The following is a 13,445-nucleotide window of genomic DNA, read 5'->3' on the forward strand; positions in this document are numbered from 1 at the left end:
AGCATGGAGTCTGCATAAGGACTTGGACAGGCTAGGAGAGTGGGCAAAGCAATGTTAGATGGAATACAATATGGGAAAGTGTGAAGTTAAGCACTTTGGTAGGAAGAATAGAGGCATAGATTATTTTCTAACTGGCGAAAGTCTTTGAAATTCTGAAACTCAAATGGACTTAGGAGTCTTAGTTAAGGATCTCTTAAGCTTAACGTGTAGGTTGAGTTGGCATGTTAGGAAGACAAATGCAAAGTTAGCATTCATTTCAAGAAGGCTAGAAAACAAGAGGAAAGATGTACTGCTGAGACTGTATAAGGCTCTGATCACCACATTTGAAATATTATGAGCAGTTTTATGCTCCGTATCTAAGGAAAGATGTGCCAGCATTGGAGGGGTCCAGAGGAGGTTTGTAAGAATGATCCCAGAGATGAAGAGCTTGTCATATGAGGAACATTTGAGGACTCTGGGTCTGTACTCAGTGGAGTTTAGAAGGATGAGGGAGGATCTGATAGAAACTTACAGAATACTGAGAGGCTTGGATAGAGAGGACGTGGAGAGATGAGGCCCCTAGTTTATAGCCACAGAATGAAGGGACAACTTTAGAACTGAGATGAGGGAGTATTTCTTCAGCCAGAGAATAGTGACTCTGTGGAACTTATTGCCTCACAAGGCTATGGAGGCCAAGTCATTGAATGTATTTAAGATAGATTAGTTCTTGATTGGTCAGGGGATCAAAGATTTGGGTAGAAGGTAAGAGAATGGGATTGAGAAGCATATTAGCCATAATAAAATGGTGGGGCAGACTCGATGGGCCAAATAGCCTAATCTGCGTCTATCTCTCTGGTCTTCTGACAGATAACAAGGGCTTAAAACAGCAGAAGCCCTCCAGCCATACAGAATGGTACAAAGGGAAATCTGAAAAGCAAATCAGGAGAGCCAAAAGAAGATAAGAAAATATAACAGAAGGTTATTCACTGATGGGATGTAGATACTGCTGGCCTGGATCCATGTGGCTGCAGGTAAGATTTCTTCTCTTCCTATCCTCTGTGTAAAGTTATGGTCAACAAATTCTGTTGCAGTTCATTCAAGCCGACAATAAGCTCTTTCAGTCAGCTAAATCAGTTAAACTGCAATGACTAGTATTGACTAGCATTAAAATCAGTAAATAACGAAGCAATTTATAGTGACTTATTCTAATCAATATGTTTTAACTTAATATTAAAAAATGATGTATTTGCAAAAAATGTGGAGATTTCTCCTTAAAATTGTTTCTAAATGTGTCGTATTATCCAATAAAACATTTATTGTGTCCTTTCTGGATAATCCCCACAAAAATGACATCATATTTCGTGAACATTGCATTATTGTGAACCTCTCACTGTTCCAGCCTCTCAGAATAACCCGTTTCATTCTGACCTGCTCATTTTTGTACAGCCACAAGATGTCAGTACAGAGGGCACCATACACTTTCGATTTGTATCCCTTCATCTCCAGGCAACTGTACTTCTGGTAGAAGGCCATTGATCCAACGCGACGAGAGGAGGAGAAATGATATTCTTTGACAGCATTCTGCAAGTGTGTACACCATTCGTTTCTCTGTCCTGAAATATATAAAGACAGCCACAATCACAACAATATCTTCTATTTATATAACATCTTTCATGTAATAAAAAATTCCAAGCTAATGGGCAGAAGTTTTATAAATAAAGTCTGAAACAAATATTAAGTCAGGTCACCAAATGTTATTCAAAGGAGTATCTGAAGGAGAAAGGTGAGATAGTGAGGTGAAGAGCAGTAGGAAGAGGTATTTATTTATGTACTTATTTATTTTTATTGCATGATATTGCATTATTCAATAGACAATATTTATTGTAACCTTCACATTTCAGATGTTTTTTGACCATCTCTCCATGGAAAGGAATTTTAAAACAATTGTGGCCTCAAAGTTTTATGGATGTCCCATCAGTCGTTTGGGTGAACATATGGTAAGACCATAAGAAATAGGAGTGGAAGTAAGGCCATTTGGCCCATCGAGTCCACTCTGCCATTTAATCATGGCTGATGGGCATTTCAACACCACTTACCCACACTCTCCCAGTATCCCTTAATTCCTTGCGAGATTAAGAATTTATCAATCTCTATCTTGAAGACATTTAACTTCCTGGCCTCTACTGCGCTCCATAGCAGTGAATTCCACAGGCCCACCACTCTCTGGCTGAAGAAATGTCTCCTCATTTCCGTTCTAAATTGACCCCCTCTAATTCTAAGGCTGTGCCCACTAGTCCTAGTATCCCTGCCTGACAGAAACAATTTCCCAGCGTCCACCCTTTCTAAGCCATGCATTATCTTGTAAGTTTCTGTTAGATCTCCCCTCAACCTTCTAAACTCTATTGAATACAATCCCAGGATCCTCAGCCGTTCATCATATGTTAGGCCTACCATTCCAGGGATCATCCGTGTGAATCTCTGCTGGACACACTCCAGTGCCAGTATGTTCTTCCTAAGGTGTGGGGCCCAAAACTGGACACAGTATTCTAAATAGGGCTTAACCAGAGCTTTTTAAAGCCTCAGTAGCACATCATTGCTTTTACATTCCAACCCTCTTGAAATAAGTGACATTACATGTGCTTTCTTAACTACAGACTCAACTTGCAAGTCAACCTTTGGAGAATCCTGTAGTAGCACTCCCAGATCCCTTTGTACTTTGGCTTTATGAATTTTCTCACTGTTTATAAAATAGTCCATGTTTGTGTTCTTTTTTCCAAAGTGCAAGACTTCGAATTTGCTCACTTTGAGTTTCATCAGCTATTTCTTGGACCATTCTCCTAAACTGTCTAAATCTTTCTGTAGCCTCCCCACCTCCAGTACTACCTGCCTGTCCACCTAACTTCATATCATTGGTGAACTTCACCAGAATACCCCCAGTCTTTTCATCGAGATCATTAATATATAAAGTGAACAGCTGCGGCCCCAACACTGAACCCTGCAGGACACCAATTGTCACCGGCTGCCATTCCGAAAATGAACTTTTTATCCCAACTCTCTGCCTTCTGTCAGACAGCCAATTCTCAATTAATGCCAGTAGCTCACCTCGAACACCATGGGCCCTCACCTTACTCAGCAGCCTCCCGTGAGGCACCTTATCAAAGGCCATTTGGAAGTCTAGGTAGATAACATTCACTTGGCTCCTTGGTCTAACCTACCCGTTACCTCTTCAAAGAATTTCACGAGGTTTGTCAGACACAACCTCCCCTTACTAAATCCATGCTGGTTTGTTCTAATTCACCCCTGCACTTCCAAGAATTTAGAAATTTCATCCTTAACAATGGATTCTAGAATTTTACCAACAACCGAGGTTAGGCTAATTGGCCTATAACTTTCCATCTTTTGTCTTGATCCTTTCTTGAACAAGGGCGTTACAACAGCGATCTTCTAATCATCTGGGACTTTCCTGACTCCAGTGATTTTTGAAAGATCACAACCAATGCCTCCACTATTTCTTCAGTCAACTCCTTCAGAACTCTAGGATGTAGCCCATCCAGGCCAGGAGATTTATTAATTTCTAGACCTTTTAGCTTATCAAATACTTCCTCCTTTGTAATGGCCACCATACTCAACTCTGCCCATTGACTCTCCTTAATAGTTGGGATATTACTCACGTCTTCCACTGTGAAGACTGACACAAAGTATTTATTAAGTTCTTCAGCTATTTCCTTATCTCCCATCACTTGCCTTCCTGCATCAATTTGGAGCAGTCCAATGTCTACTTTTGCCTCTCATTTGTTTCTTATGCATTGAAAGTAACTTTTACTATCATTTCTAATATTACTGGATAGCTTACCTTCATATTTGATCCTCTGCTTCCTTATTTCTCTCTTTGTTATCCTCTGTTTGTTTTTGTAGTTTTCCTAACCTTCTGATTTCCCAGTGCTCTTGGCCACTTTATAGGCTCTCTCCTTTTCTGTGATACATTTCCTGAGTTCCTTTGTCAGCCATGGTTGTTTAATCCCCCTCCCGGATAATCTTTCTTTTCTTTAGGATGTACCTCTGTACTGTGTCCTCAATTACACCCAGAAACTCCTGCCATTATCTTCCCCACTAGACTCTGTTTCCAGTCGATTTTCATCAGTTCCTCTCTCATGTCCCTGTAATTACCTTTACTTAACTGTAACACCATTACATCCGATTTTGCCTTCTTTCTTTCGAACTGCAGACTGAACTCTACCATATTATGATCGCTGCCTCCTAAGTGTTCCCTGACTTTAAGATCTTATGATGACACAAGGTGTCATATTTAAGAGGCTGAATTATCAAAGATACTTCAAAAAGCACCATCTCAGTTTTGTTGATAAATTTCTGCAGTGCATCTTGTAGATAGTACATACTGCTGTTGATTGTGAAGGGAGTTTATGCCTTGGGTAGCTGAAGGTATAGCCACCATCAATGTTGCAATTAAATTCAGGGATGCACAAGATACAAAATGAGGGAACTGCTGAGAGGAGTGTGGAGGAAATTACAAATACAGAGCATGGGAATATAGATGGACAAATTAAGAGCTGGATTTCTGAGACACCCGGCACACAAATACTCAATTTTGATTGTAGGTGAGCTCAGCTGGGTGTCATCCATCAGATCAGGATGAGAATTCACCAAATGAGTAATCTTAGGTGAGGAAGGATGAACTGGCCCATTTTCTTAGTCCAACTGTTCTCTCAGCTGGTCATAACACGATTAATTTAAAAAAATTCCTTTTTGGTGGACACCTTTTCCAAAATTTATTTGTATTTTAAGAGGAGCTAAATTAACCAATAAATCTTGAGTTAAAGAAAGGGTGAGTTTATGTGGAAATGAGGGAAACTAAATGTAGGAAAAGATAATAAAACACAACATACATACAAAGTGAAAATGTAAACTGAGTAAAAGGATACTGGTTTAATAGATTAAAAAAATCAGTCCCTGGATTCAGATTAATACACCCACCTTCATTTTCTGCCCTGAAAACAAATATTCGGTGGCTTGTGACTACTTCAAATTTATTTTCCTTTGCTGCTCTTGCCATTTGTATAACTGCCAAAGGGATTACTCCTTTAGGGTATGGATCCTGTAAAGAAAATCAGTACCAGTGTTTAAAAATAAAACACAACTAAGTATGTCAACAATCAGTAAAACAGACTGAAACTTAACTTTTTTTTGCTTAAGTCAGAAGTGTATTGAGTTTTTTGGAAAGTTTCTTGCCTCAAGGTTGGGTGTTTATCCTTGTCCTTTTGTTATCAAACTCATCTCATTCACTTCTATTCCATCCCTACAGCTCACTCACATCCAATTCTGACTCCATCCTATTGTGTCCCATTCCTAGGACCACTCACCAGACATCCCAGAATTCATTGGCACTGTGCTCCATTGTGCAATCAGATGAGCAATGACATCACAAATTTGCCCTGCCAGTGATCGACAGAATCTAAATATGCCAGAAAAGGGAAAATGGTGACATTGTTCTCCAACAGCAAGCGAGAGGTCTTGGTGGAGGGGGTAGTGCAGAGGTGGGGAGTCCTATTCCTGGAGGACCATCAGAGCAGGCCATGCCACCAGACCATGAAAGCCCGGTCTTACGTCACTACACGTCGAGGATGTAGAGGAATGGTCAGCTATGCTATGCCAGGCTAAATGCCGTACTCTTCTCTCTGCCACTCCACACACTAGCTATTTACACTACTGCACACTACTGCACCCATCTCCCACCAAACTCATGCACCACTTACTCATGAGGGAGAAACATCCCATATCAATGGAACTCAGGAGACTACTGGAGACTAGGCATCTGTTTATCCCCAGGCAAGAGAGGGCCCTGGCCTGCCAGCAAACTGGGACTTTATCCATATGCATGGGGAGAAACAGGAATGGTGGACAGTCATCATTACCAACTACCTGCAGCAGTGCAGTGAATCTTGTGATCATCTGTCTGTCCCCTAGACTGGTTGGCAGACCCTCGGGTCTGCTGGAGTGTCACACTGGCTTAATGCACGGCAAGAAGAGAACAGAGAACCTGGACCCACAGTCCAGGTGTTCCCCCATCATAAGGAGACATGGCAATGCCAGGAGACACCCAATCAAAGGAGGAACTACACATCAGACTCTCCCAAGTTACCCCTCAGGGCAAATTAGGAGTGCCTGAGCCCTCCACCTCCACCCTGCAGGCCCCACTCCGATCCTTGGAAGTTCGAGCTGTTGAAGGTTGACTTACCTCTGGAAAAAAGATCCTTGAAATGTTTGACCCATTCAGACACTAATGGCCTTGGAATTGCCCATCAAACCTTCAAGGCCAATGGAGGTTTGCTGCCCATCCCCCCAACCTTACCCCCTCACCCCTCCCACCGCCCAATAGCTGCAGAACCTGGGATAACACTGAGACTTGGCTGGAAGAAAGAAAGAAAAAAACTGTTCAGCGCACCTTATTAGTGTGATGAAGAAGGCTTTTCTGTAAATAAAATTTTGTCCAGAAATGTTCATGGTGTTAACTTTCTTGCATGTGTTTGTGAATGTTTCTGAGTAGTTGCTCCACACATTTTCACACCGTCCATCAGCAGTTCATGGGCATACACAAGGCTCCTTGGATGAAGGTCTGTGCTGAGAACCTACTGCACGATTTGGAAGCAGGTGGCACATTGTGTAAACATGGCTTTGGATAAGTTGTGCCACCATTGCCCCTCATTGTTCAACAATTTTAACATTCAGCTCCCTCAGTGTTCAAAGGTGTCACTATCAAAAGTTGTCCAGTGATAGTACCATGCAGGTCATGGTGGAGCTATACAAAACTTTGGTTTGGCCACAACTGGAGTACTGAGTTTCTCGTCTCCACACTATAGGAAGAATGCAATTGCACTGGAGGGGGTGCAGAGGTGATTCACTTGGATGTTGCCTGCATTGAAGCAGTGCAGCAATGAAGAGAAGCTGAATAAGCTCTGGTTGTTTTCTTTAGATCAGAGAAGGTTGAGGGGGGACCTGACAGAGGTGTGTAAGATTATGAGGAGAATGGACAGGGTAAGTAGAAGTAGCTGTTTCAGTAAGTCAAGGGTCAAGGATAAGATGGCATAACTTTAAGGTGAAAGGCAGGAGTTTAGAGGGGATTTGAGGAAAATATTTTTCTTGCAGAGGGTAGTGACACTGGATTGTATTGCCTGTGAGGGTAGTTGAGGTGGGAAACCTCATAACAAAAAATACTTGAATGAGCTCTTGAAATATCATAACATTCAAGTCTGTAAGTCAAGTACAGGAATGTGGGATGAAGTGTAGGCAGTAGTGTACAGATTTAATGGCTGAAACTGTACTGTGTGATTCCATGATTGTCCAACAGTGGCTGTGTCAGGTTGGTGCAACACACAAGAGACACACACACACTGTACAATGCTGTACCCTGCCCAGGAGTAGGTTTGCCTGTGTACTGTAACTGTTCTATCACCTACTTAGTTTCCCTTTTAAAGCCCAATCAGTGGTGTATTATGGAGTCCCTCCTTCACAGGGTAAGTCACTTACACCTTCCATTCCAAGAGCACTTACAACAACTTTTCCCTTTGAATAGTTTACATTTCCAGCACAATAGAGCTGGGTCTGAAATTTAGGATTTCCAGCTCAGCTACACCACCACCCAGTCATCATCACGCCAACATTATCCCGGACAAAGCTGCTCCTTTAATTGCCACGTCATTTATCACTTTATGCATTCACCCACCGACTGCCAGTGTTCAATAGCACTGTACATCATCCATAAGATGGATTGCAGCAAATCACAAAGACTACTTCAACAAAACCTTTCAAACCTGCAACACCTACCACCATATAGAACAAGTGCAGCAGTATCATGGGAACATGACCACCTACAAGTTCCCCTCCAAGCCACTCACCATCCTGACTTGGAAATATATCTTCATTCCTTCAGTGTTGCTGCGTCAAAATCTTGGAAATTCCTCTCTAATGGTATTGTGGGTCAACGTACAGCACGAGGACTATAGTATTTCAATAAGTTAAAAATCATGTAACACCAAGTTATAGTGTAACAGGTTTATTTGGAAGCACTAGCTTTTGGAGTGCTGCCCTTTCATTAGGTAGCTGATGAAGGAGCAGTGCTCTGAAAGCTAGTGCTTCCAAATAAACCTGTTGGACCATAACCCGGTGTTGTGTGACTTTTAACATTGTACACCCCAGTCCAACACCGGCACCTCCACATCGTAGTTTAAGAAGATAGCTCACCAACATCTTCTCAAAGGTAACTAGGGCAATAAATACTGGCTTAAGTGATGATGTCCATGCCCCATGAGTAAGTAAAATAAAATTCTCAAAGAAAATGCGTACTTGCACTGCAGTTCAGCTTTGCTTGGCTCCATGCTGCCACATGAGCTCAAATCTTACCTTGATATCAAGACTAATCACTCCCTTCTCACCGTTGGAATACAATACATTTCACCATGTTTGAATTAAGATTGTAATGTAATCTATAGCTCAATGTTCCAGCAAAACCCAAACTGAATATTTGGTAGTGGGGACTTCAGTGGCTTAAGTCTTTCTATTTGGAATTTCCAAACTAATCCCTGTTTCTTTCTTCTTATCACTGCACTTTAGGAACCTTCAGTAACTCCAAGACATCACCTGAGCTCTGAACAAATTTTGATCAATCTCTCATTTCCCAGATTAAAATGTTTTCTGTTGGTTTTCAATGAATTATTTTTAGATGTTAATTTCATTGTTCCTTTCTTACTGAGATTGTTAGAACACACTCACTGGAGATGGCGTGATGATGTTTCATTAAAGTGATGGACAATAGAACAGCATTTCCTGCACATAGGTCTATTTTGACATTTCCTTCAAGAGTTAAATTTAGCTTTATTACTGAATGACTCAAAATAACATGAATTTCATTCCAAGCGGTGCCTGGTTTTATTTGCAGTTCATGGTTCATAACGTCTGTTTCGATTTGGACACCTTTGGTCCTCAACTGAAAGATGAAGGTAATCACAAAGTTCCAGCTGGGTGATGCACTCAAAGGGAAAGTGTATTTGTGCCATGGTTATAACTCTTATTTCCTGATTCTCTGAACAATTCCCTTTGAGCAAAACTCTCTACGACAAGCAATGTAACTGTTACAAACTCTTGTGTCTGTGGCTCTCTTACCTTTTCATTGCCGAAATACATCAGGCACTTCCCATCAAATTTCACGTAACGTCTTTGGAATACGCAACTTCTAACCCAAAAAAAAAAGAAAACACAAGTTTTCATTAAGAATACTGCATACACAGGTGATATAGTACTCTCAGTCGGAGGTGAGATTGATTTAAGGCCAACAACAGTATAAAGTTTAACCCAAAGAAAAATGAAGTAGAGTCTGAAATAAAAACAAAAAATGCTGGAAATACTCTGGAGAGAGGAAGAGAGGTAATGTTTCAGATTCTGATGAAAGGCCACTGCTCTGAAATGTTAGTGCTTTCTTTCTCCAAAGTTGCTGTTGGATCGTCTGGAAAGTTCCAGCATTTTCCATGTTGTATAAAAGTTGTCTCTTGCGCAATTTATGTTGCTTCACTTATTATGTTGATTCAGGCTGGGTTAGTTTGGTTCAAATGTCAAATCTATGTCTCATTTTAAGTCTCATTGAAATGTTCCTTCATAACTGTGTGTGTGAAGACACCCTATTTAATTAGGGGCAACTGTCACAAAGCAAAATCTGTGTTTATCCAAGCTCCACAGTAAACATCCAACAATAATCCTTAAACAATAACTAGGAGGCAGATTTTCTGTTTTAATAAAGTGTTGTCCCATTGTAACAACTTAATCCCTTACTTTTGGTTTCAAAAAAGCCAAAGATTAAAACCGGTAATATTCTCATCTGCATTACAACATTAACCCAATGAACAATCATGGCTTTCTGTTTGCCTCTCCAAGTTTCAAATAAGCTCGGCAATGCCAGGGACATACTGGATGTTGAAAAGCAAAATCTAAAGGCATTGTTCATTATTCTTACCCTTGTGGTGAGAGTTTCTCTAACCAATCACATTTCATGCTTTTTCCTTGCTCAGGTGCAGCATGGAAACTTGCGTAGGGTGATATTGTTTGATCATCTTCAGACTCTTCGGTGAAATACAATGAAGGTTCAGTGGTGCTGGGGCTGTTTGTTGGAATCTCCCCTATTGTAGAGTAAGCCATTGTGTTTTCACCTTTCATCTGAAATGATTTCTGGGCAGAGTCCATTTCATAATGCCTGTGGAAGAATATCAACAGATAGAGGATGAAAAATCTGAAGAACAATCAATTTTAGTCAAACTGAACTGATATGAACTAAAAAAGACAATGAGGGATGTAATGACAGATTTACAATGCACATTTGTAAGTCAGCAACGTGTGGTGAACAAAGCCTGTGAGCTACCAGCACACGTAAGTCTAGGAATATGGCACTGGGCATTGGTCACCAAGCACTATGCACTGGATGCCAGCTATTGGACATCAGGCATCGGGTACTGAGTACCGGCTACCGAGAGGCAACACAAGCGGTCTGGAGAAATGATCTTCAATTAGCAGTTACCAATCCTCTACTATTGTATTGGAGGCTCCAGGAAATTGAGTAAACATCATGGCTGAATTTATAACTGCTGGGGGTGGGTCAACATATGGAGATGACTCATAAAACGCCCAATATCTGTCTTCCCACCCACACTCAGTCCCACCCATCCTACTGCAGCCTTTTGAGATGGTCCACCATTCAAAAAGATTGATTTTAATCTCAACTCTACATTCCTGCATATCTCAATAATCTTTCATTCCCCTTGTTAATCAAGAATCTACCAAACTTTGCTTTAAAAATATTTGAAGATTCAGCACCCACTGCCATAGGGTCATATAGTCATATAGTGCAGAAACAGATCCTTTGGCCCAATCAGTCCATGCTGAACATGATTCCAAACTAAGCTAATCCCACCTGCCTGCTCCTGAGACTAATGAATGTGTACGCCCCAGCAGGAAAGAGGGAGCAGTTGGTTGTCCTGTAGCAGCTTTCACTATTGCTGGCTATGTCCAGGCCGGTCATTCTGGCTGGAGACTTCAACTGTATAACTGATGCAGATGGACGATCCGGTGGGGAGTACAGTAAACTGGATGCAACGTCCAGATTCCTGATGGAAACGGTTAAAGTCACCGAGCTGCATGACATCTTCAGCACCCCTGCAGACGGAGTGCAGCGCAGATACACCTGGTCATGGGCAGACGGGTCTATCCACTCAAGGATAAATTACCTGTTTGTGTCCTGAACGTTCTCAGTCAGATCCATCGATGTCAAACCAGTGTTCTTCTCTGACCACTGCCTCCTGCTGGCCGACTGTCACCTACAGGACGACCAGTGGGCTGGCAAGGGAACGTGGAAGTTGAATACAAAACTGTTGACCCCTGAAAACATTGAGGAGTTCAAAAGGGATTACACAGGTTGGAGAACCGTTACACTTCTCTTTGAGTCTCCATTGGACTGATGGTAAATAGTTAAAGGGAACTTCAAGAGGTTCTTTATCCTTAAAGGCATTTGGAGAACAAGAGAGAGATGGGGAAAACTGTCCAAACTTCAGAAAAGCATGAATAAATCTACTCCTACTGAAGGCAATGAGCGTCAATATCACAGAGGATCTCCAGGAGGTAAGAAGCCAGCAAGCCTCACTCTTTTGGCCTGGAGGCCTCCACGATAATGTTCTGGCCCAGGATTTGCATCATGGAGCAGGATGAGACGTGTTTGTGTTATTTGTTCTCGAAGGTTCACAGGAAGATCTCTGAGTTCAGTGGCCTGAAGGAAGATGATGGCTCAGTAACATCATCTCAGTCTGACATCCAGAGAATCAGCAAATCCTTTTATGCCAGACTGTATGAAATGGGACCAACAGACAACATGGCCTCCCAGTTATTCCTGTCCTCTCTCACGGGAGAGACGGGGCCAGCTGTTATCTCAGGATGAGCTGATCAAGGCCCTTGAATCCTTAGAAAAGAATAAACTCCCGGAAGTGAAGGCTTACTAGCCGAGTTCTATTCTGCTCTATGGGACTTGATTGGCCAGAAGTTGCTGGAGGAGTATGTCAATATGCTTCTGGCAGGGAGCATGTGAAAATTCATGAGGAAAGTAACATCATCCTCATCTACCAGCAGAAGGCGGAGAGGAAGGATATTAGAAATTGGCAGCCAATATTACTGCTGAACGCAGACTACAGTATTCTATCTAAGGTCAACACCAACCAGGTCAGGTCTGCTCTAGGATCGGTGATCTACCCCAACCAAACCTGTGCTATACCTGGCAGAAAGGTTACTGAGACTTTGTGCTCCTCAGGGATACAATCGCCTATGTATAAGATAAGTAGGTGGATGCCTGCTTCATCAGCCTGGACCAGGAGAAGTTCTTTGATGGCATATCACAAACCTACATGTGGAACATGCTATCCAAAATGGGCTTTGGAGAGGGAATATCAATTGGATCTGGTTGCTCTAAACCAACATCATTAGTGCAGTCTCAATCAGAAAGTTTCCCAATCAGATCCGGGGTCAGTTAGGGCTGCCAACTCTCTCCTGCCCTGTTTCTGTGTTGCAGAGTCCTTTGCCATTAGGAAGAATGCAAGCCCGAGAGGGGTGACTATTCCAGACTGCAGAGGCCTGCATATCAAAGCATCTCTGTACATGGATGGCTCAAAAATTCATATAGCACAGAAAAGGTTCTTTGGCGCAGGGAGTCTGCACCAAAATAAATACTACCGTTGCTAATCCCAATTTCCTGAACTTTCCCATATCTTTGAATGTTATGATATTTGAAGTACTCACCCAAATATTTTTTAAAGGTTGTAAAGTTTCAGGCATTCATTCCCTTCTCAGGCAGTGCATTCTAGATTCCCACACTCTCTGAGTGAAAAAGACGTTTTCCCAAATCCCTTCTGAATCTCCTACCCCTCACCCTAAATCTATGCTCGCTCATGATTGACCCCTCAACCAAGGGAAGCAACTGCTTTCTATTCACCCTGTCCATACCCCTCATAATGTTAAATACTTCAACCATGTCCCTGCTTCTGTCTCCTCTGCTCTAAAGGAAACAATCCAAGCCTACTTCTTCTCTCCTTATAGCTCAATTTCTCAATCTCAGGCAACATTCCTAGTGAACTTTCTCTGTACCCCCTCCAGTGCTGTCATATCCTTCCTATAGTGAGGTGACCAGAACTGCATACAGTACTCCAGCTGTGGCCTAACCAATGCTCTGTACAACTCCAACATTACCTCTTTGTTTTTATACTCTATGCCACAACTGATGAAAGTAATCCATATGCCTTCTTAACTATCCTATTCACGTGCTCTGCTGACTCCAGGGATCTATGAACAACTACCCAAGATCCCTCTGTTCCTTTGAGCTATCCAATGTTCTGCCTTTCACTAAATACTCCGTCATCTTGATTCTTCCA

The 13,445-nt window shown here is 41.9% G+C and overlaps 1 protein-coding gene across 3 annotated transcripts in view; it reads right to left on the minus strand.

Moving 5' to 3' along the window:
* The window catches only part of arap3 (ArfGAP with RhoGAP domain, ankyrin repeat and PH domain 3), a 363,864-nt gene that overhangs the window by 182,024 nt on the left and 168,395 nt on the right, over positions 1-13,445 (minus strand). For all 3 annotated transcript variants that reach the window (XM_087995078.1, XM_087995076.1, XM_087995077.1), the window contains exons 3-6: positions 9,998-10,234; positions 9,154-9,223; positions 4,972-5,092; positions 1,408-1,592 (exon numbers count right to left, since the gene is read on the minus strand). In XM_087995078.1, the coding sequence (XP_087851204.1) occupies positions 1,408-1,592; positions 4,972-5,092; positions 9,154-9,223; positions 9,998-10,234 (613 nt within the window). The remainder of the gene's footprint in view (positions 1-1,407; positions 1,593-4,971; positions 5,093-9,153; positions 9,224-9,997; positions 10,235-13,445) is intronic.

This window comes from Chiloscyllium plagiosum, unplaced genomic scaffold, assembly GCF_037043375.1.
Source record: "Chiloscyllium plagiosum isolate Xiang-an unplaced genomic scaffold, Cpla_swu_hap1 HiC_scaffold_16, whole genome shotgun sequence".
Classification (NCBI taxonomy): Eukaryota; Metazoa; Chordata; class Chondrichthyes; order Orectolobiformes; family Hemiscylliidae; genus Chiloscyllium; species Chiloscyllium plagiosum.